Here is a 27,856-nt window from a genome sequence, read left to right on the forward strand (position 1 = left end):
TTTAAGGTCTGTGAAGGAAGGTCGAGTTGGTCACCCTGGGTTTGGTCGCCCTGCACAGGCTTCCAAACAGCACACTCCTTTTTCATCAGAGCATTAAGTTGAAAGTCTTATAAATGGTCACGCTAAAATCGGGGATGGCTGAAAACAAAACATACAAGTTACAAACAAGGGAAGCCTAAGACAGGCAAATGGAAGGTACTGTCCTGGGTCAGAAAAAGGACATTAGGTTAAAAAGAAAACAAACCCTGAAGGAAATCTGTGCAAACTATGGACTTTAGTTAATAATGAACTAATAATGGCCCATTAACATTAATAGATGAGCTGTATTAATTGAAAAGGTCAATAAAGGGAACAGCTCACTTGTGCTTGCAGGAGGGTTCTCTACACCATCTGCTCAGCAGTTCTGTAAGCACAAAGCTGCTCTAGAAATGGCAGCAGCAAAGGTGCGCCCCACACGCGCCTGGTGACCTGGATTTGCCCCCTGGAGTCTAGGTAAAGGTCGAAGGAGAACTGACTCCTCGAAGTTGCCCTCTGACCTTTGAACATGTGGGGACACCCACACACGTGCAGACATCATGTGCACACGCACAAATAACAGATAGTAAAAATACTTTTAAATTAACAGTTAACATTTTCAAAAAGCTAAAAGAGGTCTAACGATGTTGCTCAGTGGGTAGTGTTTGCCTAGCGCTCCTGAGTGCCTGGCTGTCCTCCTCAGCAGCATGGAAATCAGGTGGTGGCACTTGCCTGTGATCTTAGTGCTTGGGAAGGGGAGATAGGAGGATCACATGTTCAAGGTCATCCTTGGCTACAAAATGAATTTGAGGCCAGCTTGGGCTACCGCAAGACCCTGTCTCTGAAAGAAAAGAAAGCAGGTAACTCAGGTTTGTGTCTGTTTGCTTGTTTGTTTGTTTGAGACAGGCTCTCACAATGTAACTTTGGCTCACTAGTAATGTATACCAGGCTAGCTTGGAGCTCAAAAGATCTATTTGCCCCTGCCTCTTGATTAAAGGTTTTTGCTACCAGATCCAGCAATTTAAAATTTTCTGTTTCACTTTATTTTCCTCTCGAAATTATAATTTTGGTCCACCAAATCTCAATAATACTAAGTACCTTTTGTCTGAACATTTTGAAAAGATAACAACAAAGACTTTTTGTTGTTGTTGTTTAGTATTTGTTTTCCTAAAAAGGATTCCTATTTCACAAACTAACCTTTACATTGTTCCTTTTTTTCATCCACACTTTTATTTTTACATTTTGGAGAGGCTGTCTTACACAACCAGTGACCTTTCTCTGTGCCTCCATTTCCCAAGTGCTGACTTCAATACTACTTTGGTAATATATTATTAAACGTCTTTCAGTCAACCATTTAAACATATATTTTATTCTTTTAAACTAACTGCAGTGGTCACCTTGTCCCCCTGGGGCAGCACAAACAGGCAGGTGCTTCAACCCTTGGGCTTGAGAAGCGCGCGCTGCGCCCCAGGCCTCTCGCGGCTGTCGGCGTGCGGTGCATTCCGCGCTCCTGCAGTTGGACAGAAACAGCGCACACCGTCGCCGTCTCCCCCGTCGGAGCGCTGGCGGCAGGCTGCTGGACAGTCCGACGGACGGAAGCTCTCAGAGGCGCTTGGACCAACCAAAGGTCGAAACGGGCGAGTAAATCTCATGAATGGACCTGGTGCCCGCTAGGGGGCGACCGAGCGCCAAGTCTGCCTTATAGCGCCTGCGCCTCAGACTCCGCCTTCCCGGTTCCGCGCATGCGTGGCGCGGCTTTAGGCTGACGGGAGTCAGAAGATGGCGGCGTCCGCAGTTTGCCGGGCGGCCTGTTCCGGGACGCAAGTGTTGCTTCGCACCCGCCGCTCGGTGAGGTGGCGGCGAGGACGTTGGGCTGCAGGGCTCAGGGCATCTTCACACAAATGAGGAGCAGGCTGTCAGCAGTGGCGGGTCGGAGTGGAGAGGTCGCGGGGTCAGGCCGTGGGAAGGTCACGGTGGAGGGCGGGGATGGGGTTGTGCTCGGGCTCGGGCTTGGGCGTGAGAGCCGGGGTCCCACTGCCGGAGGCTTGGAGAGCAGTTCTTACTGTGGTCGCTTTCTTCTGTTAGCCGGCCCTGCTGAGGCCACCTGCCTTGCGGGGTACAGCAACCTTCGCCCAGGCCCTCCAGAGCGTGCCGGAGACACAGGTTAGCGTGTTGGACAACGGGCTGCGTGTGGCCTCGGAGAAGTCCGAGCATCCTACCTGCACGGTGAGTGGTCGCCAGCCCTCTAGATGGGGCCCGCTGTGTTTTCCCAGGCTGGGATGTGACCTTGGGCTCCAGTCTTCTATGTGTTGGGTGGAGACTGGCTTACTGCCGGGTTTGTCGCTGTACCTGACTTCAACCCTGCCTTAACTTCACAGCGGCAGCCGGCCAGCCAGCATTACGATGCTTACCCAGGACCGGGCTAAATTCTTTTCCAGCTTCTTTTTCCACCCGCAAGAGAAAAGAGACTATTGTCTTTCAATGAAGAGAGACAGACAGACACAGAGAGACTGAGACTTCAGGTGGTTTACAAAAGGCATCCAGATCTACTAGACTTCCCACCTAGGCTATGTAATCTGTAGGCTAAACCAGAAATGTACTGCAAGAAATGCCTCGCCAGGGCCAGGAAGATAGCTCAGTGAGTAAAGAGCTTGTGACCAAAGCATGAGGACCTGAATTTGGATCCCCAATGTGGTGATTTGGGTTTAACCACTACTGAGGAGGGTGGAGACTAGTGTGTCTTGTCTGATTTTTATTTTTCATTGTATGAGTGGTTTATCCACATGTATGTATGTGTACCATGTGTGTACATGATGCCCACAGAGGCATGAAGAGGACATCAGATCCCCTGGACCTGGAGTTACAGGTGGCTGTCAGCTATTGGTTACTGGGAATTGAACCTGGGTCCTGTGGAAGAGCAGCCAGAGCTCTTAACCTCTACACCATCTCACCATCCCACATACACGTATTTTAAAAATAAAGATCTTTCCCCCCTTCCCCATTTTTTCAAGACAGGGTTTCTCTTTGTAGCCTTGGCTGGCCTGGAACTCTGCAGACCAGGCTGGCCTCCAACCCAGATCTGCCTGCTCTTGCCTCCTAAGCTCTGGGATTAAAGGCATGCACCTCCAATGCCTAGCTCAAAATAAAAATCTTAAAAAAAAAAAAACAAACAAAAAACCCAGAAAACAAACCAAGGTGGAGAGTAATAAGGGAAAACATGCAATTTCCTCCACCCTCCATAGAAGTTTGTATGGTGGAGTGTGCGTGCATGCGTGCGTGCGCGCGCGCGCACACACACACACATAAACATATGCTACACGTACACACAAGAAATAAATGCCTCTGGAAGACTGGGAATGTACCTGGGATGGAGCCTTTGCCTACGGGGTGTAAAGCCCTGAGCTTGATACACAGCACTGAAGGAAGGAACAAACATGCTTTTGAAGACTACAGTGAATTAGATGATTACCCCAAAATAGTTGCAAATCTGGAATCTGCTGGATTGCTCTGTGGTTAAGAGGGCTGGTTGCTCTTGCAGAGGACCAGCTTTCAGTTTCCCGCTTCCAAGCACCTGTAACTCTAGCTCCAGGAGATCTGACACCTTCTGGCCTTCCCCACTTCTAGTCTCCCTGTGTATGTGCATACATTGGAATACACACACACAACATATTTTATTTAAAATTGCAAATTTGGCTGGAGAATTGACTCTGGTTTATAGTTCTTGTGCTCTTTCAGAAGACCTGGGTTTGATTCTGAGCACCCACACTGGCTCACACCCATCTATAACTCCAGTCCCATGGGATCCTGCTCTCTTTTTTGACCTCCACAGGCACTAGGCACATACATCATAATGTGTACATACATGCAGACAAAGTACTCACAAATGTAAAACAGTAAATGTAGAAGTCAAGAACCCTCAAAATAGAGTCAAAGATTGAAATCTTTACTAGGTGTTTGAGAAAACTCCCAAGAGTCAATCCTCCCAACACATTTAGTAGGGCTAAAGTGTTGTTTTTCAAGACAGGTTTTCTCTGTGTAGCCCAGGCTGCCCTGGCACTCACTTTGTAGACCAGGCTAGCCTCAAACTAGGTCTGCCTGCCTCTGCCTCCCAGATGTTGTGCTTGAAGGTGTGTGCCACCACTGCCTGGTTACGGCTGTTTGTTTTTGTTGGCTGAGTCTGTCAGTTTTCCAGGAACAGTGTCCTGTGATAGAAATTGTTACTAAACACATGACATGGTAGGAGGTAATTTCCTTGCTACGCAGAACCAATATGAACAGCCTCAGAACCCACTAATAAAGCTTAATAAATCCTGTTGTATTCCACAGACTCTGAGACGCTATGATTGTGCTTTGTTAGCTAAAAGTCAAAGGATAGTGTGGATTAAATAGATTTAAGGTGAATTTTTGGGGCTAGAAAGATGGCTCAGTGGTTAAAGACACTGACTGTACAATGATGAGAACAGGAGTATTATTCCAGCACCCAGGTGATGAGCTGGGAGTCCTGCAAAAGCCTGCAACTCTAGCTTTGAAGGATATGGTGTCCCTTCTGGCCACCATTTGCCCACAGGCTCCTGCACCTACACACAGGTGCACATATATCCACACACAAAGTAAAATGCATGCAGAATGGTGTATCAACATCTGTTTGCAAAGTATGTGAAAAACTCAAGTGACTAAATAATAAAAAGCTCGACTATGTGGGTAAGTAGTATGTTTCTCAGCACATGAGGAGGCTGTTTATCATTCTTGCATGCCTGTAATTCTGTCACTTGAGGGGTGAGGGTAGGAGGATCCAGAATTCAAGGCCATCTTCAGCTACAGAATGAATTCCAAGGCCAGTCCGAGCTATATGACACCCTCTCACAAACATCCATATTTAAAAAGACACTTAATTGGGTGGTAGGAGGACACCTGGTATTTAATATGTTACATATAAGAACCTAAAATTTATTTTAGGTCTGTCTGGTGATGTGCATCCGTGGTAAAGTAATTGCTAATAAGTCATGAGGCTTTTCATTTAGTCCCCACTACTGAAATATAATTAAGTGTTAATAAAGATAGGCACAGTGGCATGTGCCTATTGTCCCAGGTATTTGAGAAGTCAAGATTGCTTCAACCCAGAAGTTCAGGACCAGCCTAGCAACATGGTGTGATACGTGTCAAAAAGTTACTGAACCATTACAGAGTCTCACTGTGAAAGTTACCTTCTCTTTGTTTTTGAGACAGGGTCTCACTATGTGATCCTGGCTGGCCCTGAATCTGCTTCAATATTACCTTGATGAAATGCAAAATATTTAAGCCAATAGCTTCCTCCCCTGATGAAAAAATAAAACCATCAGAACAAAGGCAAGGGGTAAAGTTTTGTCTTTTTTGAGACCGGGTTTTGCTATGTTGCATAGGCTAGCCTTGAACTCTTTTCTGCCTTCCAGAATGCTGGAATTACAGATGTGTGACAGATATCTCACTTAGCTTGCATATGATTCTTAGAATGTAGAAAATAAACTGCTGTCTGCAAATGATAGGCTTCATGTAGAGAAGAAAATAGAATTAACTAAAAATTACAGTTTATGGAGCCAAATAAATGGGCACAGCTGAGAATACAGCAGGGGGAATTTCTGTGATTTCAAGGCCAGTTAGGCTTCAGAGCATGACAGTGTCTCAAAGATAAACACCAAAAATGTTCTTGGATGTTTTTGATAACCCATGAGGGAATAGGGCAGGTAAGAGGTGAGGCAGTGTGATTAGTTACTTGGTACCTTCCCTGTCTGTGGGCCCTCCTGTCTCTCTGATTGTTGGGTTCTTAATGGAGCATACCAACGCTGAGGACTTACATGAAAACCCATGCTGAGTTACTCAGGATGTTCTGGGACTGGGAACTAGGCTGATTTGGTCGTTTCTTGTCCAGGTGGGGGTGTGGCTTGATGCTGGCAGCCGTTATGAGACTGAGAAGAACAATGGAGCAGGATACTTTTTGGAACATATGGCTTTCAAGGTAAGTCTTGTGAAGTCCATGTTTTCTGGCAGATTAGGGCACCTATCCAGAAGGCCAAAGTTTGAAAAGCTAGTCTCCTGATTGTGAATCTTTTAGGGCATAATCTCTGTCTACCCTTCTGGAAGGAGCAAGTTTTTTTCTAAGTGAGTGCCTATCTGATGAGCCCTGTGTGAGGTCCTACCTCCACCCCCAGGTTGCAGTCTTTCACAGGAGGGAAAGACAGTGGCAGAGGCTTGGAACAGCTAATCACATCACATCCACAGTCAAGAGCAGAGAGGATTAGACGAAGGATACTGCTTGCGTGTTGCTATGCTCCCTAGAGAATGGTGATGGCCACAGACCAACTTGATTAGATAATCCCTCATTGAGAATCTCTCCAGTGAGGGTTGGAGAGATGACTCAGAGCTTAAGAGCACTGGTTGCTCTTCCAGAGGACCCAGTTCAATTCTCAATACCTACATGGCAACTTACAACTATCTGTAACTCTAGTTACAGAGGCTTCAGTACCCTCACACATGGAGACAAAGCATCAGTGCACATAGAAATAAATAAAAAAGACTGCCCAGTGATTCCAGGTTTTGTCAAGGTGATGGTTAAGACTAACGATCGCACTAGGCTTGTCACATGCCTTTGTACATAGGAACTTAATGAACTTGCACATGTATGCATGTATATTAAATAACAAGTTTGCAGGCATGGCCATGTTTTCTTGCTTGTAATGTCGCACACTAGTAGATTACATACATCACTTTGTTTGTAAGTGGCAAAAAAATTGAGGCAAGTAACTGGGTGTGGTGCACACCTTTAATCCCAGCACTCAGGGAGGCGGAGACAGCAGGTCGATGTGAGTTCGAGGCCAGCCTGTCTCCAGAGTGAGTCCAGGGCAGCCAGGGCTACACAGAGACACCCTGTCTCAAACAACAACAACACAAAAGTGGAGGCAAGTCTGTGGTGTGGGTGGGATATGGAGCCAGAATCAACAAACCAGCCACTTATGTTGTCACAGATACGCAGGTGTGGGTTTTTTTGTTGTTTTGGTTTTGGTTTTTGATTTGGTTTGGTTTTTGGTTTTTCTGAGACAGGGTTTCTCTGTGTAGAACTGGTTGTCCTCCAACTCAAAAGTCATCTGCCTGCCTCTACCTCCCTGAGTGCTGGGATTAAAGGCATGTGCTACCATGCCAGTTGCAGGTGTGTTTTTGTACATTTGAGTGTGTGTGCCATGAGGTAGTACAATGAGACAGTTACATGCCTTACATGCACAGAAGCGGCTGCTAACATACATGAGTGAATACCCTGGGTGGGAGAATAAGTCACTTGAACCATGGCTGTCAGTAAGGGGACATGGGATACTGGAAAAGTTAGGCTTTTGGGTGAACTCTGGCTATTAGGCAACACTTGCTGCAGCCATACTGTTCTCCATCCTTTGGCCGGTGCTGCGCTCACTCAGCTGAGGGCCTACATGATGTGATGCATGCATACAGACTGCTGGGGGAGGTGTGTGCTGGGGTTTCAACCTTTGAAGGCAGGATCCTGTACTCAGTGACTCCTGATTAGTGTTCTTCCCCCCCCCCTTTTTTTCTTTTTTTAATATGTACCATGTATTTACCTATTTGATCTCTTGGCTGGGGTTATAGATGGTTGTGGGCTAATATATGGGTGCTGGGAATTGAACCTAGATCCTCAGCAAGTGCAGCAAGTACTGTTAACCTTTGAGCTATCTCTTCAGCCTCTGATTGGTCCTCTTGGTGTCTTATTCCAGGGAACAAAGAATCGGCCTGGCAGTGCCTTGGAGAAGGAGATAGAGAGTATGGGGGCACATCTTAATGCCTACAGCACTCGGGAGCACACTGCTTATCTCATCAAGGCGCTGGCCAACGACCTGCCAAAAGGTAACAGCTGGAGGAAGGCGTGAACACAGAGGGCAGGTGTTGAGGGATGCAGAAGTCAGGCTCCCTAGAGCTGCAGGACTTTCCTAGAGCCAGACTTACCCAGGGGCTCTGGCCCTGTTACAAAGCACCTAATTCAAGTGTATACAACAGTGGGAAATGCCAGGCTTAGGAATTTTTAAAAAATTATATGTTCATTAGTGTAAAGGTATCCGATCTCTTGAAATTGGCATTACAGACAGTTGTAAGCTGCCATGTGGATGCTGGGAATTGAACACAGGTTCTTTGGAAGAGCAGACAGTGCTCTTAACCACTGAGGCTTAGAGATTTCATGCTGTTGTTATCTGTAAATAAGTCATTTTTTAAACCTTTAAATTGTATATGTGTGTGGAGGTGTATGTTTGGTCAGAGGGTAACTTGAAGGAGTCCTTTCTGCCGTGTGGGTTCTGGCACTCAAACTCAGATCATTAGGCTAATGGTAAATGCCCTTATTCACTGACTCAGTGCTAAAGTTTTTGAGACAGCATCCCATTATGTAGCCCAAGTTGGCTTTGAACTCACTGTGTAGCCCTGACTGTCCTTGAGCCCTTAGTAATCCTCCTACCCTGGCTTCCTGAATGCTAGAATTAGGGGTGTGCACCACCTCTCCGTTAACACATCCTTCCCATGTCCAGCTGTGGAGCTCCTGGCAGATATTGTACAGAACTGCAGTCTGGAAGACTCGCAGATTGAGAAGGAACGAGACGTGATCTTGCGAGAGATGCAGGAAAATGATGCGTCTATGCAGAATGTGGTCTTTGATTACCTGCATGCCACAGCATTCCAGGGCACACCTCTAGCCCAGGCTGTAGAGGGACCCAGTGAGAATGTCAGGTGAGAGAGAGCTGGTTGAGACTGTGAAATAATGCATGCCCCATCAGCCACATACTCTTCAGGCTGTCTGCTGCCTGTGTTATTTGGTTTTCTAATTTTATCACTTTGAATTGAATTGTTCTATGGTCTTGTTAGCTCTGGGCCCTTCACTTGAATCTTGGACTCTGTTTAGGACATCTTTCTATGCATGTCCTGACAGTCTAGGGAAGGGAACATTGAGGTGTCCTTCTGTATACCACTTGTCCTCTGGTGGGGAGTGTGCCATGAGGAGTGTGCAGCAGCAGGAACCTGGTGCCCCCGTCAAAGCCCAGCGTCTGTTCTCACCTTCCTCAGTGTGTTGCCCTCTGGGTCATCTGAAATAGGTGACAGAGAAGGAATTGAGACGGGTGTGTTAAAGCCTGCTCTTCAGAGACACCTTGCCTCTTGTCAGCTACATTTTGTGTGACTCAGCCTGCTGTGGAGTAAGAGGAGTTGACCTGGCTGCATGTCTTGCAGGAGGCTGTCACGTGCAGACTTGACCGACTACCTCAAGAGGCATTATAAAGCTCCTCGAATGGTGCTGGCTGCAGCTGGAGGTGAGTGATGGGCTTGCTGAAGCCCTGGACAGGTGACCCACATCTTGCTTATCCATGCCTCAGTCCTCTGACTCCAGGGGACTCTGTTCTTGTCCTGACGTTGAGGTATGTGATTCTTCTATGCTTTAAGATGGAACAGGAGCCCATTCTGCTGCTACCACTGGACCTGGCCACACAAGGCTGCTCCTACTGTAGTACGTGCCTCAGTTTGGCTGCCAGCTCCTGCCTAGACCTCACCTAGGCCTAGAATACCCTGTTTGTGGGCCAGTGAAAGACATATGGGCTTATTCTTTAGAGCCTTGCCAGTGGGTACCAGAGACGCTGCCTGTGTGATAATGTGCACGTGCTGGTGACTGGGGCCACCCTAGAAGAGAGGCACAGAATTACAGCAGAAGTTTTAGTGGGAGCTTACACTTAGAGCTATGTGGAGAGCACGTGTCACTCAAACAAATTTCTGAAAGGTAGTAGTTGTCAGTGGGGAACGCAGGCCAAGGGAAAGGTGGCCTGCTATTACTCTAAGGCTTGCTCTGCTGCTGGATGGGGTCAGAGGAAGGCAGGCTAATTAGGACGGTGTGACAGGGACCCAGTGGGAGACAGCAGGAGCAAGGGGAGTCTTAGCAGGGTTAGGACAGGCTGTCCTCTCATGGTGCTCACCTGTCAAGGTGTGCCCTCGGGCTTCAGAAGGATACAAGGCATCTGGCACAGAGTCCTGCTCTAAGGCATGGCTGATGTTACTTGTACTCAGCCTCAGCTGTCCAGGCTCCAGGGTGAATCTTGGCCTGCAGGAGCACCTCCTTCAGGGCCATCAGCCATGTCTGTGTGATAGAGCTTGAGGGAAGGACAAAGCAGCCATGTAGCCCTGGGCTCAGGGCATGCCAGTTCCCTCATGCAGGTGAGATGATGCATCTGGGGTGAGAATCAGTACTTGCGTCATATGACAGACCATTGCCTTTTTTGTCCATTTTTTTAATTTACTTTTTTATTGTATTTATGTGTTTGGTCTCTCTCTCTCTCTCTCTCTCTGTGTGTGTGTGTGTGTGTGTGTGTGTGTAGTATGTGTGAATTGTGTGTGGACATCCGAGGACAACTTGTGGGAGTTGGTTCTTTCCTTCTACCATGTAGGTCGCAGAGAGCAAACTTAAAGTCATCAGATTTGGCAACAGCTGCCTTTCCTTGCTTTTTGTGTATGTGACTGTGTATTTCTGTGTATGTATGCCACAGGCATATAGGTGCTCGTGGAGGCCAGAAGATGGTTAGATCCCCTGGAGTGAGTTACTTGGAGTTCTGAGCTACCTGACGTTGGTGCTGGGACCTGAACTCAGGTCCTCTTGAAGAACAGGAAGACACTTAACTGCTGTGCCTTCTCTTCAGCCCCACTCTTATTTGTGGTGCTGAGATTGGACCTAAAGCAAGAGCTCTAACCACTCAAATATAATTTCTAAAAGATATATTTATGTGTATGAGTGTCTTGCCTGCCTGTATGTCTGTGTACCACATGTGCCTGGTGTTCACAGAGGTCAGAAGAGGGCATCAGATCTCCAACTGGAGTTGTAGATGCTTGTAAACTGCCATGTGGGTGTTAGGAACCAGCCCCTGGTCTGCAAGAACAGTGTTCTTAACTGCTGAGCCATCTCCGCTCTTTTGCTCTGCGGAGCCTATCGTGTCTTTGAGACAGCCCTGTCAATGGCCCTCCTTTTCCCTCAGCCTGTTCTAATGGCATGTTTTCACTGAGACAGGACGTGGAAGTCTGCTTCTGTCTGACTTCCTCCCACCAGTGCGGGGACTCTGGGCAGCCACTAACAGCGCTCTGTTCCCCACAGGGTTGGAACACGGGCAGCTGCTCGACCTCGCCCAGAAGTACTTCAGCAGCATCTCTCGGGAGTATGAAGAAGATGCCGTACCTGTTCTAGCTCCGTGTCGCTTCACTGGCAGTGAGGTGTGCTGCCTGGTTGCGGGGTTGGTGTTCTGAGCTGGGGACCTCTGGGAGGACCCTTGTGTGTGTGGTTGTCTTTGTGGTGTCTTTGTCCTCGGGAATTGGCCAGAGGGTCCAGCATTTCCCATCCTTTCTGTTTGCCCAGGAGGTCTGGTTGCCTCTCATCCTTGACATGTATTCTTTCAGATCCGCCATCGCGATGATGCCCTGCCTTTGGCCCATGTGGCCATTGCAGTAGAGGGACCTGCCTGGGATAACCCAGACAATGTAGCCCTCCAAGTGGCCAATGCCATCATAGGCCACTATGACTGCACTTACGGTGGTGGAGTGGTGAGTGCCAGGAACAGGCATGGCAACTTGCCCTCAGGGAGGAGAGGGTGCTGGGTTGTCTGAAGAGCTGTGAAGCTTAGGTTATGTGCCACAGATATGAGGGGTACTTTTGATCCTTGTTTCTGGCAGCACCTGTCCAGCCCACTGGCTTCCGTGGCTGTAACTAACAAGCTTTGCCAGAGTTTTCAGACCTTCAACATCTCTTACTCTGATACTGGGTTGCTGGGTGCACACTTTGTCTGTGATCGAATGAACATTGATGACATGATCTTCTTCCTGCAAGGCCAGTGGTGAGTGTCAGCTCAGTATTGCTTCGTGAGATGGGGGTGTTTGGCCAGGATAGTAGGAGGCTAAGGGACAACACTCTGTCTCCCAGAATGACCATCATTTCAAACTCCCACCTGCTTTAGGATGCGCCTGTGCACCAGTGCTACAGAGAGTGAGGTGATTCGGGGCAAAAACATCCTCAGGAATGCCTTAGTATCTCATCTGGACGGTGAGTCCTGCCTCCCTGGAGAGAGGGGTGCCCACAGTGACTCAGGCTATAGTGTGGCCAGGGTTAGAAAGGAGAACCTTGGCCATGTATGGTATTTCACATTTACAGTTCCTGAATTTGGGAGATAAGCCAGGAAGATTAGAAGGTCACGTTTATCCTTAGCTACATAGTTCAGGGCCTGAGGATAGTACATGAGACCATGTCTTAAAAAGAGAGGCTGGGCAAGGCAGCACACGCCTTTATCCCAGCACTCTGGAGGCAGGGGCAAGCAGATTTTGAGTTAGAGAGGCCAGCCTGGTCTACATAGCAAATTCTAGGCCAGCAGAGGCTACAGAGCAAGGTTTTGCCTTAAAAGAAAACAGGACAATAGGAGGGAGAGGAAAAGAAGACTTTAAGGCCACCCCTACCTAAGGCCACACCTACCCTGCCATCCCATATGCAGGTATTTGGAGCTTCAGGTACAAATGGAGGTAGCCCAGGTCAGTAGGCCACTACTGTTGTTGTAGCAGGTTGCTGTGGAAATAAAGGTTGTAATCTGGGGCCAGAGCCTGGTCCTAGAGTCTTTGTGGGTTCAGGATTGGACTGTGCAGACCTTTAAACTTTTCCCCTTCCCTTGAAGGCACCACCCCAGTGTGTGAAGACATTGGTCGCAGCCTCCTGACTTACGGCCGCCGCATCCCTCTGGCTGAGTGGGAGAGCCGGATTGCGGTAATTGGAGCCCTGGAAGAGAGTCTGGAGCCTTAGGCTAGAGGGCCTCTGCAGCGTTGGAGTTGAAATCTGATATAACAAAAAATGCTCCCATAAACGTGTCTGTTATCCAAGGCAGCTGCCACTTGCAGGGGTGGAGTTAATCATAGAGGTCCTGATGTTGGGGGACATGGGGAGAACCCCGCATAGGCAACCTTTGGGATAGAGGAACAGCTCCAGAAGGTGTGGGCCAACTCAAGAAAGTGCTGGCTGGGAGTGCCCAGTGGCTGTCATTCACAGCTCTCTCTGCTTCCCCCTACAGGAGGTGGATGCTCACATGCTGCGTGACATTTGCTCCAAGTACTTTTATGACCAGTGTCCAGCAGTGGCTGGATATGGTAAGTAGTCTGGAAGGCCTGCCTGTGGTCACTCTCTCCAGGCCATTATCTTGGCCTCCCCTCCCGCCTCTGTTCCCCCATTCCCAGCTTACACTTCGAGGAGGAAGTTGAGGCTCTCTTTAGTAACCCGGCTGCCAGGGAGTTCTTTTTCAGAAAACATGTCCAAACGGTTCCCCGACTCCCTGCCAAGCTACTTCCATTAATACCCCACCTCCCCCCCCCCCCCCAGCCCACCAGGTAACAGGTACCCTGCATGTGGGGTGGGGCTGCCAGGGCCAGAGCGTGAAAGGACAGGCTCTGCACCCTGGAGAATGCGCTCTTCCCTCTTGCACTCAAAGCCTGTCTTGTGCTGCTCTGGGCAGCCACTCTGAGCTGGGAGTGGCGCAGGGCCAGGTGTCCCTGTGCAGGCCAGGCACTCCACCCTGACTCCCCACCCTATCCCCACAGGCCCCATTGAGCAGCTTTCAGACTACAACCGGATCCGTAGCGGCATGTTCTGGCTGCGCTTCTAGGCAAGAAGTCTGTGCAGGCAGGCAAGAGGGTGGGGCCAGGGACTGGGGGTCCCTGCCACAAACACCACTCCTGCTGCTTAGACGCTTGCAGCCAGTTACCACCAATAAAGTCCTATTGAGAATTGTGTTGTCCTTTCTTTACTATTGGCATAGAATCCGTTGGCAGCAAAGACTTCCCTCACATTCTACAGCCTCTGAATCCTTCCGCCTTCCCCTAGTCTCTTGTGTCCTCAGCCAGGGGCAAGCATGGAGGCTGCACCAGAGGCCGGAAGCCTTTGATGCTTGTAGGGAGTTTGCCCAGATGTTTCCACTCAGCTACATGGGGACATTCCTCAGTGAGCCTGTCCCAGGAATGGGATGTGGGAGTTCATGGAAACTACAGGCCCAGCCTGTGCCCTTTTGAGGTCCCAGTGTGGAAACTAGGAGCTTATGTGGGAAACCCTTCACTGAAGACTGTACAGAGCCACCCTGTGGTGCCCTCTGTTTGCTGGGATGGACTAGGAGGGGCCACTGTGTCCCAGAGGAAGCTGCTTCTGTTTACTGTGGGTTATAGAGAGGATAGCCTGGGGCACAATGTTCTGATTTGCTTTCTAACTGCTGTCTGGACAGGCAAGGCAAGAATCCTTTGCCGCTATTTGCCGCTGACTCAGGCTCCAAGAATAGCCCTGAGCTCAGTGGGGCCCAAGCCCACTCCCTCCTCTAGGTCTGTCCTAGGCAAGTCCTGAGTTGTCCTAGAGATCCCTTCCCCATTTTCTAGAGGCAGCCAGGACCTAACCCTCACCTAAGGAAACTCCGAGCTGCTTTTTCCTTCTGCTACCCCTCTGGGAAAAGTGTGGGCTGGTGGGCCTCAGTTCCTGTATTCCCCAGGCTTCAATGAGATCCCTGAGGAGGCCTGAGCATTTTGAAGGAGTGTGAGCAGGATTCTGGACAGTTTGTTGAGACGGGCTATTCAGAGGTCTTCCCAACACCCTCTTGTGAAAATAGCCAAACAAGCCTTGGCTCTTAGGCTGTAAGTTGTTAGGGTAGGTCATCCTTCTGTGTGACCATCTGGAAGGAAACTGCTGGTAACACAACTCAGATGGGTCCAACCCTGGTTTTGTGTGGAGATGGAGCAGGTCAGGGAACAAGTGCCTAATGTATTGCACTCATGGTAGATCTGACTTCTAAGCCTGTGTCTGACCTACAAATATGCTGGGCATGAGAGAGCTGGAGCTGCTGGGACTTGGATTCCTCACATTTATTTCACCTTTTCTCCAGAAACGTCAGGCAGGTGCCCTGCTGGCGATTGAGAAGAGAAATAACTTGGTAGGTAGGAGCTGTGAATTAGCATGGGGACTGGGGCTGTGTTTCTGTGGCAGTCCACAAGAGCCTGGTTATGATCGGGGCCATTGGGAGACGTGAAAGTACAAGCAGGCCATATTCCCAGTATATAGAGAGAGGCAGAGGGAAGGGTGGATCAGAGGACAGTCTGCCCAGTTGGGGTGAGGAGTTTGGAGGTATTGGAGGTACTGTAGCATGTGGACCCTGGTGCCATCTGGCTAAACATGACTGAAGCCAGGGAAGCATAAGGGGAAAGGTCACTCTGGGGACTCCACTGCCTTGATGGAAGAGGTGCAGGTAGACAAAGGTCTCCTGTATTGTCAATAATGCTGCAAACTTGCCAGGGTGCTGCAGGCAAAGCCTTAGAGGGCCACACCCTGTTCATGAAACTTCTGGCTGCTATTGACCTAGTCATCTCCAGCCTTCAGCCTTCTCAGTCCCATCCCTTGACCCTGCACTGAGTCTTTAGTTGAGGGGCACCCCAGGCCTGGTGAGGTTTGCTTTGATGCCAATACTTTTAAGTTGGGCCTCCTATCTTCCCTAAAGGCCAAGCCCACATGTACATGTATGTCCATACTGTATATGCCATCTTTGTCTTGCCCAGTTCTCTACTGCCCTCATCAGGAGCATACCTCCTAGGGACGGGAGGCTTGGGACACTGCCAAGGAGACCCTGATATTGGGAAAAGTTTCCAGGATCTGTGAAGACACAGCACTGGGTCCTGGGAGGGTCCTGGGAATGGGAGTCTTCAGTAACAAGGGACGCTGCAGTTTTCCTGACCACAGGGAAATGGTGGATGGTCCTGGGCACCCTGAGGTTTGGCCATGCTAGAAAACTCTCAGCCCTGGGCAGGCCCAATGGAAACATCTTTTCACTTAGCCTGTGGACCTGAACGTGATTGCAGGACCAGGCATATGAGAAGCAGCCCAGCAGCAATGGTGAATGAAGACATCCTTTCTGTGCTGTGCTGGACTATACAGGACTGGCTAGAAAACAAAGGGGATGGCCCATATGGGGTCGAGTTTTCTTAGGGCTGTCTTAATGTCACCCACTAAACATACATGTATAACCAAAGACCTCATTAGGAAAGTGGGCTTGTGCATGGGGATAGGGAATGACTGTCCATGTGGAGGATTGAGAGGGGGTCAGTTAGAAAGGGGAAAGTTAGATACCTTGAGACAATGAGGAAAGGAAATGGTCATAGGCTCACCCCCGGCTTAGTCGGGGAATTGAGTAAAAAGGGTCTACAAGAGTAGGGTGGAGGAGGGGATTCCGGCAGGCCAGAATGAAGGGAAGTAGGTGGGGAACCTGGCCTGAATCATGGATGGTCCCTGCTAATGAGAACATGGGCATCAGGAGGGGGATTCCTGAGAGATGAGCTGTCAGCATGGGTGGTCCACCCCTCCACATATGGACAACCCTCCCTCTCCACAAACACAGCTGGATGGCATCTGTCTAGGGCTGGTTGAAAACATAGTAGGGAGTGAGGGGCTTTGGATTGGACAATAATAAGCACGACACAGGTATTTTCCAAAGCAGGAATGTATTGCTTAGATCCAGCCCAGGGAGATCTTAGGGTCCCTAAGGTAGTCCCAGTGTTTCTCATTTGCTGGGGGCTGCTCTGCTGGTCATAAAGGTTAGGGTGTGGCACAGGAGGTCCACCAGACAGAAGCATGGCTGATTCACAGGATTTGCGTTTGTCAGGACCTATGGCCTGAGGCCTTGTCTGGGCACCCCCACCGGCTTGGGGTGAGTCAGCTCCAGCTGCAATATGTCCTACATCGGGCTGCTACCCCTATGGTCTGCAGAGACCTGTCCACATTTCAGAGAGCAGCAATGACTTCATTGTCACTCCAACTAAAATGAGTGACAATGTTGCAGTCAAGGCTTGTAACCCTAAAAGAGGTTGGGGGTTCTCTCTCAGCATCTGTCAAAAACCTGGGTGATTCCCAGAAGCCATGGGACGGAGCCTTGGCCTTAAATGTGTCATATCTTAAATCCCGGGAGAAGTGGGGTGGGGGAAGCGACCTCTGGGGAGGTGGGTGAGGGCGGGCCGCCTGGTCCCCGCCTGCTGCTCCGCCTCCCGGGATCAGGGACTTTTCTCCTGTGTGCCGGCGGGACTTGCTGCGGCGGCGGCGGGAGCAGGCTGACGCTCAGGCAAGACTAGGACTCGGGATGGGGGCCAGTGGGTTTCCTCCCGCCAAAGGCTCGGGAGACGAGGGGCAGAGGCCGGGGTCCCGGCTGATGGTTTCTATCACCCAGGATGAGGCTGCGGCTCCTGGTCGCTGCGCTCTGCGCTGCCGAGGTCCTGGTGGGGGCGCCTGGAGTGTGGGCCCAGACCAGAGAGAGAGGTGGGCACATTGCCGGGCTCGGCACCCTGGCACCCATGCATCTACCCAAACTTTATCCCTGACACCTTCCCACCCAGGGCTCCTTCAGACTCTTGGCGGATGCCTCTGATTCTTCCCAGACTCCCTGAATTCCGCTCTGGGCTCTCCTGATTGCCTCCTATCCCATCGGCACCCAAATTCTAGCACCCTAGATGCACACTGAATCCTTTGCCACCGGGCGGCAGTCCCTCTAAGCTGCCCTCAGCCCCAGAGCTGCACCCCAGCTCGCAACTTACCCTCCCCCGTGGTGCCTCAGCCCTCTCTGAGAGGCTCCGCTCTGAGCCCCGCTGTGGCTTGCTCCAACTCTCGCCGCCGCACACCTACCTGGGGCTGCATTTACATACGCAGATGAGGCCTATTGTCTCCCAGTCCCCAAGTCCCAGGGGACCTCCGTGCCTAGGGGAGGGTGGCTGGATTTCCGGGAAAGGTTGCCAACTCTCCTCCCTGCTTCAGTGACCTGCACACGCCTTTATGCCGCTGACATCGTGTTCTTACTTGACGGCTCTTCATCCATTGGCCGCAGCAACTTCCGAGAAGTGCGAGGATTCCTGGAGGGGCTGGTGCTGCCTTTCTCTGGGGCAGCCAGCGCACAGGGCGTCCGCTTTGCCGCAGTGCAGTACAGTGACGACCCACGGTGAGCTGGCGTGGGGCCAGGCAGGACCTTAGGCCCCAGGACCCCTTCCTCAGACAGGAGAGAGTCTAGAAACAGGCTTTGGGGAGCCCAGAAAGGCACTAGCCAAGACCTCCTCTGAAGGGGTAACTTGAAAGAGTGCTGCTTCCCTAAAACACCTGTGTCCTGGGGTGAGGGGTCGAGGGACAGAGTGACTCTGTTTTCTGATGTGGATGGGGGGAGGGGAGTCCAGGAGCTCCAGGTGCTGGGTTCCTGTCAGAGGCTCCATGTTTGGGCTCTCTGAGCCCTTCAGCTCACCAGAAAGGTTTTGTTTGGCTAGTGTCCACCATCCTGTAACTGGGCCCTTCTTCCTATAATTATTTAATCAGATAATTGTGTCGCCTCCTCAGGCTGGGGCTCAGTACCATTGCTATGCCAAGCAGTACCCAAGGAGTCTATTGACACGGAAGCCTCAGTGGTCCAGGGCTGGGCTCTCAAGAGGTCTCATCCCAGAGGTCAGGGCTGGAAGAGATCATGACCCCTCGCCTTTTGCTGCCTCATTTCCTCCCCTCAGGACAGAATTCGGTCTGGATGCACTCAGCTCCGGAGGCGACACCATCCGCGCTGTCCGTGAACTCAGCTATAAGGGTGGCAACACTCGCACGGGGGCCGCCCTTCACCATGTTTCTGACCGTGTCTTCCTGCCGCATCTAACAAGACCTGGCATCCCCAAGGTGTTCCCTAAACCCACTGTGCCTCCACATGTGCCCCCAAGAGAAATGTCCAAGGCATCCCTGACTGCTCTCGGCATCTATCCCAGGTCTGCATCCTCATCACAGACGGGAAGTCCCAGGACTTAGTGGACACAGCTGCCCAGAAATTGAAGGCGCGGGGAGTCAAGCTGTTTGCTGTGGGTGAGAACCAAGCCAAGGGATCAGGTCAGTTGGGTGGGGACCGTTCAGAGAAGGTGAAAGCCGCTGAGCCCTGTTTGGGCGCCCCTTCAGGAATCAAGAATGCCGACCCCGAGGAGCTGAAGCGTATTGCCTCACAGCCAACCAGTGACTTCTTCTTCTTCGTCAATGACTTCGGCATCTTGAGGACACTGTTGCCCCTCATTTCGCGGAGGGTGTGCACAACTGCTGGCGGTGTTCCTGTGGCCCTGCCTCGTAAGTTCCCGCCCATCCTGGCTGCCTCGGCCCAGGGGTCCCCATCCTCTCCCCAGCCTGGGAGTGCTGACCCGAGACTGCCCCAACCCCATTCACAGCAGATGACACTCCATCTGGGCCTCGGAACCTGGTGCTGTCAGAGCCGTCTAGCCAATCCTTGCGAGTCCAGTGGACAGCGGCCAGTGGCCCTGTGACTGGCTATAAGGTTCAGTACGCTCCTCTGACAGGGCTGGGACAGCCCCTGCCGAGTGAGCGACAGGAGGTAAGGATGTCAGCAGTGACTGGGAGCTGCTAAGGGCTTGGCTGGGCTCTCTGAGATGACATCTGACCCTGGGCAGGTGAATGTCCCGGCTGGGGAGACCAGCATCCGGCTACAGGGTCTCCGCCCCCTGACTCAATATCAAGTGACTGTGGTCGCCCTCTACGCCAACAGCATCGGGGAAGCCGTGAGTGGGACGGCTCGGACCAGTGAGCACTGTGGTCAACCCCTGAGCCCATTCTCCTAACTGCCCAGCCCCCAAACCCCTTCCTGCCTTTGGCTTTACTGATCCCCGGTGGGGCCTCCCCCTCCTCCCTCCAGCTGCTGAGGAAGGGCTAGAGCTGAGTATCCAGAACAGCACCTCTCACAGCCTCCTGGTGGCCTGGAAGAGGGTGCCAGGTGCCACTGGCTACCGTGTAGCATGGCGGGACCTCAGTGGTGAGTGAGAGGTGTGGGCTGACAAAATTATAGATTCTGGAATCTGTAAGACCCCAGGATCTACAAGTCGGGCTCAGTGGTGCACACCTGTAATCCCAGCACTCGGGGAGGCAGAGGCAGGAGGATGTCTGTGAGTTTGAGGCTAGCCTGGTTTACAAATCGAGTCCAGGACAGCCAAGGCTACACAGAGAAACCCTGTCTTGGAAAGAAAAGAAAAGGACGCACTGAACCCTCTCCCATCCTCACCCCATCCAGATGGGGTGACCCAGCAGCAGGACCTGAGCTCTGGACAGGGCTCAGTGTTTTTATATCACTTGGAGCCTGGCACGGACTACGAGGTGACGGTGAGCGCCCTATTTGGCCACAGCGTGGGGCCTGCCACCTCTCTGACTGCCCGAACTGGTGAGAAGCCTGGGTCCCTTCTTCAGGCTGGGGTGGGCAGGCGGGGCAGGGTGCAGAGGCCACTGACATCTATGTGCCCTGGGCAGACTCTGTTAAGCAGACCCTGCGCCCCGTCATCTTGGGCCCCACATCTATCCTCCTTTCCTGGAACTCGGTGCCCGAGGCCCGCGGCTACCGGTTGGAGTGGCGTCGAGAGATCGGTCAGTGCAAGTGGGGGAGCCAGGCAGGCAGGCAGGGCTTGGGGCTTGGCTTCAGCTAACCTGGTCCTGCCGTCCTGCAGGCTCGGAGCCACCAGATGTGGTGGAGCTGCCCTCTGATGTGACCCGGCACCAGTTGGATGGTTTGCAGCCAGGCACAGAGTATCGCTTTACCCTCTACACTGTTCTGGAAGGCCGTGAGGTGGCCACGCCTGCCACCGTGGTTCCAACTGGTGAGGGCTCTGCCGCTCTAGGTGACTGGGAGAGTCTAGCAGCTCTAGTCAGCCTCACAATGTCCTCCCTCACGGGTCTCACAGGGCCAGAGCAGCCGGTGGGCCCGCTGATGAATTTACAAGCCATAGAACTGCCTGGGCAGCGGGTGCGAGTGTCTTGGAACCCAGTCCCCAGTGCCACCGAGTACCGCGTCACTGTACGAAGCACCCAGGGTAAGGCGGAAGCAGCCAGGAGAGTCCCCTTATTCCAGAGTCCCAGCCTGCAGCTCTCTCCCCCTCCTGCTGGGTTCCTGCAGCCTCCTTTCTCTCTACATCCTGACAACTGTCCACCCCAGAATGACCTCACAGTCTGCCTTTCCTCTCCTCTACCCCAGCCTGCTCATCTGTTGTCTCCACTCTGCCCTACTCCTGCCATGGCTCATCCTTCTCCATCAACACAGGCTCTAAGACCTGCCCTTCTGCTGTCTTTCTCAAGGAAGAGAAGAGGGCCCCCCTGTGGGCACTGTGGCTCAAACCAGCCAGAGCCTGATGCAGTCACTTTCTCTCTCCTTTAAAATATTTATTTATTTATTATGTATGCAGTGTTCCGCCTGCATGTACACCGAGACACGCCATCTCATTACAGATGGTTGTGAGCCACCATGTGGTTGCTGGGAGTTGAACTCAGGACCTCTGAAAGAACAGCCAGTGCTCTAACCTCTGAGCCATCCCTCCAGCTGCCTGGCTCAGTCCCTTGATTCTTTGCCTGAGTGCTCCTCAGACTTCCATGGCCCCCAGCTCCTCACATTCCCACCACCTCCTCATTAAGGGTCCCCCAATACTACTCTTTCACCTCACGACCTCACCCAACACTCACCTTGGTCATCCTCCGTTAGTGTCTGTCGGTGGCTTGTCAACTCACATCACTGTCACGGACTCTCATCATACTATGTCCCAACCCCTATCCTCCAGTGTCCCGGTTCATCGATGACTCCTTTTGTCCTGTGTCGTCACCATGGACCCTTTAACCCCACATCGTTTTCTCTCACTGTTTTCACCTCTCCCTGCCCCTCGCCATCCAATCTCCCCACCTCCCATGAGACTCCTTGTCTCGTATCCTTGCTCATCACTGACTGCTGTTCTGTATCCCTGTGTGATGCTGACCCCAGCCTGCCCACCCTGGCTTTTTCCAGGGGTTGAGCGGACGCTGTTGCTTCCTGGGAGTCAGACAGCCTTTGACTTGGATGACGTTCGCTCTGGGATTACCTACACGGTGCGGGTGTCTGCTCGAGTGGGTGCCCGTGAGGGTGACGCCAGCACCCTCACGATCCACAGAGGTGAGCACTTCGGGAGGCTTATAGGGACAACACTCACTTGCTCTTGTCCCCATCTTGACCCTTGACCCCTGTCTTTAATCCCCAGATCCGGAGACCCCACTTACTGTCCCAGGACTGCGGGTTGTGGCATCAGATACAACCAGAATCAGAGTGGCCTGGGGACCTGTCCCTGGGGCCAGTGGATTTCGGATTAGCTGGAGGACAGGCAGTGGTCAGTGTGTGGGCTGCTTAGGGGAGCCAGCAGGGTGTGTGGAAGTAAGGGGCCGTGCAGAAACCAGGCTGTCATTTCTCTCTGCTCCCAGGTCCGGAGTCCAGCCAGACACTCACCCCAGACTCTACTGCCACAGACATCCTGGGGCTGCAGCCTGGAACCTCTTACCATGTGGCTGTGTCAGCACTGCGGGGGAGAGAAGAGGGCCCCCCTGTGGTCATCGTGGCTCGAACTGGTCAGCGCCCGACACTCCCTTTGTTCTTTGCCTCCAGTGCCTTTTCAGACTCCTCTGGCCCCTTTACTCACTACCTCCCCCTGAGTCCCATCCTATCCCCATCCCTACTCTCGAGCCTTCTCCCTCCTGTGCGCCTGTGCCTCTCCCGCAGCTCCCACTGTTTCTGTTCTGATTTCTGCTGCTCATCACTCAGAGCCCACCACTTCCTCCTCCTGGACCCAACTCTCCTCTTAGACCTTTTCTTTGTCATTTGCCTGATGCCCTCCCTGTCTCCTAATGCTCCCATAGACCCCTCTCTGTCAGACCTTACCTTTCAGATTGCTGCCACCAGCCAGCACCCTACTGTGCCTTCTGTGGAGTCCTCGCTGCCTCCTTTGTGAGGTCCCTGCCTCCTATAACCACTCAGGCTTCCCCTAGCAAATAGTCCCTGCTCTTCTCCCATCAGGACTCCTGCCTACCTTACCAGATTGCGCATTATCTCTCTCCAGACCCAGTGGGCCCAGTGAGGAGAGTCCATTCGACGCAGGCTGGCAGCTCGTCTATCAGCATTTCTTGGACTGGGGTTCCGGGTGCCACAGGATACAGGGTTTCCTGGCAATCAGGCCATGGTAGGAGGCAGGGGTTTAAGGAGGGTTATGGGAGGCAATTCTGAATAGAATGGAGGCTGGAGATTATTTTGGGGTCCGAGAGGAGCACTAGGTAATCTGGCAAGTCCTGGTGTTACCCCTGTCCCCAATCCCAGGTCCAGAGAAATCGCAGTTGGTTTCTGGGGAAGCCACGGTGGCTGAAATAGATGGGCTGGAGCCAAACACAGAGTACATAGTGCGTGTGAGAGCCCACGCAGCTGGTGTGGATGGAACCCCTGCCTCTGTGGTTGTGAAGACTGGTGAGTGGACCCTGGCCAGCTGTTCTCACACCTCATTGGCTGACCCACCCCGCTAGGTATTTCTGCCAGTTCCATTTGCCCGTTCCATTGCTGCTGCGTGACTCTCCCACCATGCTGAGCCAGCCCCGGGGCCTGAGTGCCCACCCACGGTGGTGACCTTGGACATACTTCACATGACCCCTGAGACACTGACCTCCTCCCTCTTAAGGTTCCTCCTGCTGACCCACGCTAAGCTTGCCCAGCCTTCATTAGCTTGCCTGCCTTGCCACTCTTGTCTCTGCTAGATAGCTGGTGGCCCCTGATCCTTACCTTGCCTTTGTCCCTAGCTCCTGAGCCTGTGGGCAGTGTATCAAAACTGCAAATCCTTAACGCTTCCAGCGATGTTCTGCGGGTCACCTGGGTAGGTGTCCCTGGAGCCACAGCCTATAGACTGGCGTGGGGGCGTAGCGAAGGTATGGATGGCTCCATGACCTGATCCTTGTCCTTCCTGGCCGCAACTGCCCTCTCTGGTTGGCTCCCCATACCCTTAACCCTTACTCTTCACTGGCCCGGCCAGGTGGCCCGTTGAAACAGCAGGTACTCCCTGGAAACAAAGACTCTGCAGAGATTCGGGGGCTCGAAGGCGGAGTGAGCTACTTCGTGAGAGTGACAGCACTTGTTGGAGACCGGGAGGGTGCCCCCGTTTCCATTGTCGTCACCACACGTAGGAGTTTTTGGGGATTGGAAGGGGCCTTGGGTTGGGGCCTGTGTTCATGGGCTGGGGCTTATGGGGCAGGGCCTGTGCTGGAGATTGGAGAAGGGATCAAGGATTTCTAATGAGCCTGTGTGGGTAAAGTCTGGGAGAGAGGGGTGTGGTAGGCGGGATCAGTACGGCCTAAGGGGCAGGGCCTCCCTGACAGTAGTGCTTTCTCTTAAGCACCTGCAGCTCCAGGACCTCTGGAAACCCTTCAAGTAGTGCAGCGTGGAGAACACTCCTTGGGGCTGCGCTGGGAGCGAGTGCCCGGGGCGCCCGGCTTCCGTCTGCACTGGCAACCTGAGGGTGAGCGGTGCCCTTGTAGGAAGTTGGGACCAATTAAAGGAGAGGGCCTGTGGGCAGAGTCATCAAAGGTGGCGGAAGGAGTAGGGAGGCAGGTCTGCAGAATCAAAAACGGCAGGGGGCTTAGTCAACACGGTGGGGGGGGCAATCGGTCTCGAGGGTCCCGTCTGCCGGGGTCAGGGACGAGGACAGAGTAAAGATGAACGAGGGCCATTCATCAGGAGGACGAACCTGTGGTTAGCCATGCTCAGTGTGGTTGTCGAGAGTCAGCGAGGTGGGAACACCCTTCTCGGTGACCGGCCACCACCCTCCTGCTGCCCCTGTGAGAGTGAGGTCCTCATCCTCACTCTCATGCTGTCTCAGGTGGCCAGGAGCAGTCCCTGACGGTGGGACCTGAGACCAACAGCTACACCCTGGGCGGACTGGAGCCGGCAACGCTGTACCACGTGTGGCTGAGTGTGCTGGGTCAGACTGGAGAAGGGCCCCCCAAGAAGGTGACTGCGCACACTGGTGAGCCCCCCAAAGCGCCCACCGGCCTGTGGGGTGCCTGTCCCCCCACTGATGATGTACCCTGATTTTCTGCACTCCAGGCTCTAAGGGACTCCTGCAGCCCCTCCTCCAAGGTCGTGGGGTTGAGTCCCACATGAGCTCCCATGATGCTTTGCTAAAACGAACCTTCTGTAGGATCCCATATCTCTGTCTTGCTCTCTGCCTCCAGCCTCAGATCCTTTGGTCTTTGATTCCTCTTTCAGAACCCCCTCGTGTCCTGAGCACTGAACTACGTGTGGTGGACACCTCTCTCGACTCAGTGACTTTGACCTGGACCCCAGTGCCTGGGGCATCCAGCTATATCTTGTCCTGGCGGCCACTCAGAGGGACTGGCCGGGGTAAGAGGAAGACCAGAGGTGGGGTGGGTGGTAATGGGGTTCCATAGAGAAGCTCCTGTTTAACCAAATTGTCCTCTGCAGACGTCCCTGGGGCCCCACAGACGCTGCCAGGAACCACAAGCTCCCACAGAGTGACCGGCCTGGAACCTGGTGTTTCCTATGTCTTCTCTCTCACACCTATCCAGAGGGGCGTCCGAGGTCCTGAGGTCTCAGTCACACAAACACCAGGTATGGAAGCTACGGCAGGAGAAGCCTGAGGGGCCCATGAAATGGCTAACGGTGCCAGTAAGTAACTCAGTCCTTTTGTGCAGCGTGTCCCCACGGCCGGGTGGACGTGGTGTTCCTGTTACGTGCCACCCGAGACAACGCTCACCATGCAGAGGCTGTAAGGAGGGTCCTGGAGAGGCTCGTGGTAGCCCTCGGGCCTCTTGGTCCACAGGCTGCTCAGGTTTGGCTCTAAAGACAGTCAGACTCCACCTGTCCCTGTCCCTCCCCAGCCACCATTTCTCCGTCGTCACTCGTCACTCGTAGGCTCAGGCTTTGCCCGGCTGCCCCACCCCCGCCCCCCGCTCCAGCTCACCTCACCTGCTGGGTGACTCGCTATCCCACTGACACCCTGGGCAGCAGCTCAGGTTTGGCCACACCTCCCAGGTCTTTTTTTTTTTTTCTCCAGCCCCAGAGTGCCCCGCCCCCCTGTTCCCCCCCCCCCCGTCCCGCTCTGTCATTCCTCCATGTTCTGTGTCTCTTTGTCTGTTTCCACCCAGGTTGGCCTGCTGTCCTACAGTCACCAGCCCTCCCCACTGTCCCCACTGAATGGTTCCCATGATCTTGGCATCATCTTGCAAAAGATCCGTGACATCCCCTACGTGGATCCAAGCGGAAGCAACCTAGGTGAGGACTGCAATTGGCGAGGAGCGCTGGGCCTCCCCCACCAGGAGCTTCAGGGTCTCCAAGTTCTGAGGCACCGCTTTTCCCCAGGCACAGCTGTGATCACAGCTCACAGCCACCTCTTGGCATCCAACGCTCCTGGTCGTCGCCAGCAAGTACCAGGGGTGATGGTCCTGTTAGTGGATGAACCTCTGAGAGGGGACATAGTCAGCCCCATTCGTGAGGCCCAGGCTTCTGGTGAGCTGTGGGGCTGGAGGGGGGCTTTAGAAAGAGGGGGTGGTCCCAGTGAGGTTGTCATGTAGGTCACTGGACCTCTTCTTAGGGCTCAAAGTGATGATGTTGGGTTTGGTGGGAGCTGACCCGGAGCAGCTGCGTCGCTTGGCACCAAGTGTGGACCCCATCCAGAACTTCTTTGCGACGGATAATGGCCCAAGCTTGGACCAAGCAGTCAGTGATCTGGCGGTAGCTTTGTGTCAGGCAGCTGTGAGCACACAGGTTTGGACAAGGCCTCTGGAGACTGGTGGTGGACAGGGGACCGTGGGGTTCTTTTAGAATTTCCTGGTCTCAGAGAACCTCTTTGTCCACAGCCACAGCCTGAGCCTTGTGTTGTGCACTGTCCAAAGGTAGGTGGTCAAGGCTAAATGAGTGGGCAAAAGCCATGGCTAGGACTGGTTATTCTTACGCTCTTCTGACATATCTTTTCCCAGGGCCAGAAGGGGGAAGCTGGAGTGACGGTAAGCGACCCTGGGTTGGTGAACAGGCTGGGTTCAGCGGGGCAGAGGTGGTCAGCAGCACAGGACTTACTGGTTGCCCCTTTTAGGGACTACAAGGACAGGCTGGGCTTCCTGGTCCCCCCGGTCTCCCGGTGAGTGCCTCCCCACACCCGCCTTTCTCCTGGCTGGCTTACAGCCTCCTTACCTGCTGTCCTCACTCAGGGCAGGACCGGTGCTCCTGGCCCACCAGGACCTCCTGGCAGTGCCCAAGCAAAAGGAGAGAGGGTGAGTGTGGTGGTCGTCGCCTGTCTTCAGGGTGTTCCCACTAGTGTTCCTGGAGGGTGTGGGGGCAAGAGGAAGAAGCAGAGTTAGAGGCACAGGATGAGGGGGGCACGGTGGATCACAGTTGTAACCCGAGCATCCAAGAAGCAGAGTAGGAGGAGCCACAACTTTTACGCTAACCTAGACTGTACAGCAAGACCCTATCTCAGTAAATAATAAATAAATAAATAATCACAGAATAGTCTTAGAGGCCTGAGTGAAGATTAGAAACTCACCGGCTTAGGGGGAGGTTCTGGAGTGGAAAGAAAGGGGCTTTGAGATCCCTGGAGAGGCAGGCATCTTGTCTGAGATTAGGCTTCATTCGGCAGGTGGTATCGCTTTTCTGCCCGCTTTTTTACTCACCTCTGGTAGCACTTGGGAGCCTGTGGGGTTGGAGCGGGAGGCTCTTTCCCTGCTTTGACCTCTTTGTCTTTCTAGGGCTTTCCTGGCCCAGAAGGGCCTCCTGGCAGTCCTGGCCTTCCTGGCATTCCTGGATCTCCTGGTGTTAAGGTGGGCAGGCCTTGCCTTTGCTGGTCACAGGGGACAATTCCTTGAGTGGGCGCTGTCATTTTGACTGTTCTGCCTTTGACCTTCATTTCCAGGGCTCCTCAGGATGGCCCGGCCCTCGAGGGGAACCGGTAAGTGCTGTTT

At 52.8% G+C, this 27,856-nt stretch overlaps 2 protein-coding genes across 2 annotated transcripts in view; both read left to right on the top strand.

Moving 5' to 3' along the window:
* The first annotated feature begins 1,400 nt into the window (after window positions 1-1,400).
* On the top strand, window positions 1,401-13,819 carry LOC129693038 (cytochrome b-c1 complex subunit 1, mitochondrial). Its single transcript, XM_055629599.1, has 13 exons — window positions 1,401-1,863; window positions 2,101-2,241; window positions 5,921-6,007; window positions 7,767-7,896; window positions 8,568-8,766; window positions 9,262-9,341; window positions 11,162-11,277; window positions 11,461-11,604; window positions 11,734-11,894; window positions 12,015-12,100; window positions 12,720-12,808; window positions 13,110-13,185; window positions 13,633-13,819. The coding sequence occupies exons 1-13, from the start codon at window positions 1,795-1,797 to the stop codon at window positions 13,695-13,697; spliced, it is 1,443 nt and encodes a 480-aa protein (XP_055485574.1). The 5' UTR covers window positions 1,401-1,794; the 3' UTR covers window positions 13,698-13,819.
* Window positions 13,820-17,280: 3,461 nt separating this feature from the next.
* Window positions 17,281-27,856, top strand: part of Col7a1 (collagen type VII alpha 1 chain) — a 31,036-nt gene continuing 20,460 nt past the window's right edge. Inside the window, exons 1-33 of the mRNA XM_055629932.1 lie at window positions 17,281-17,368; window positions 17,861-18,041; window positions 18,592-18,751; window positions 18,838-18,931; window positions 19,022-19,183; window positions 19,282-19,445; window positions 19,522-19,651; window positions 19,764-19,880; window positions 20,136-20,282; window positions 20,369-20,482; window positions 20,563-20,712; window positions 20,797-20,925; window positions 21,885-22,028; window positions 22,114-22,239; window positions 22,331-22,474; window positions 22,963-23,082; window positions 23,217-23,360; window positions 23,687-23,812; window positions 23,917-24,063; window positions 24,277-24,399; window positions 24,760-24,906; window positions 25,149-25,283; window positions 25,365-25,511; window positions 25,595-25,731; window positions 26,048-26,174; window positions 26,262-26,408; window positions 26,494-26,666; window positions 26,759-26,794; window positions 26,879-26,905; window positions 26,992-27,036; window positions 27,107-27,169; window positions 27,644-27,715; window positions 27,808-27,843. Of these exons, the coding sequence (XP_055485907.1) occupies window positions 17,281-17,368; window positions 17,861-18,041; window positions 18,592-18,751; window positions 18,838-18,931; window positions 19,022-19,183; window positions 19,282-19,445; window positions 19,522-19,651; window positions 19,764-19,880; window positions 20,136-20,282; window positions 20,369-20,482; window positions 20,563-20,712; window positions 20,797-20,925; window positions 21,885-22,028; window positions 22,114-22,239; window positions 22,331-22,474; window positions 22,963-23,082; window positions 23,217-23,360; window positions 23,687-23,812; window positions 23,917-24,063; window positions 24,277-24,399; window positions 24,760-24,906; window positions 25,149-25,283; window positions 25,365-25,511; window positions 25,595-25,731; window positions 26,048-26,174; window positions 26,262-26,408; window positions 26,494-26,666; window positions 26,759-26,794; window positions 26,879-26,905; window positions 26,992-27,036; window positions 27,107-27,169; window positions 27,644-27,715; window positions 27,808-27,843 (4,002 nt within the window). The remainder of the gene's footprint in view (window positions 17,369-17,860; window positions 18,042-18,591; window positions 18,752-18,837; window positions 18,932-19,021; window positions 19,184-19,281; window positions 19,446-19,521; window positions 19,652-19,763; window positions 19,881-20,135; window positions 20,283-20,368; window positions 20,483-20,562; window positions 20,713-20,796; window positions 20,926-21,884; window positions 22,029-22,113; window positions 22,240-22,330; window positions 22,475-22,962; window positions 23,083-23,216; window positions 23,361-23,686; window positions 23,813-23,916; window positions 24,064-24,276; window positions 24,400-24,759; window positions 24,907-25,148; window positions 25,284-25,364; window positions 25,512-25,594; window positions 25,732-26,047; window positions 26,175-26,261; window positions 26,409-26,493; window positions 26,667-26,758; window positions 26,795-26,878; window positions 26,906-26,991; window positions 27,037-27,106; window positions 27,170-27,643; window positions 27,716-27,807; window positions 27,844-27,856) is intronic.

This window comes from Psammomys obesus, unplaced genomic scaffold (genome assembly GCF_907164565.1).
Source record: "Psammomys obesus unplaced genomic scaffold, mPsaObe1.curated_primary_1811, whole genome shotgun sequence".
Lineage (NCBI taxonomy): Eukaryota > Metazoa > Chordata > Mammalia > Rodentia > Muridae > Psammomys > Psammomys obesus.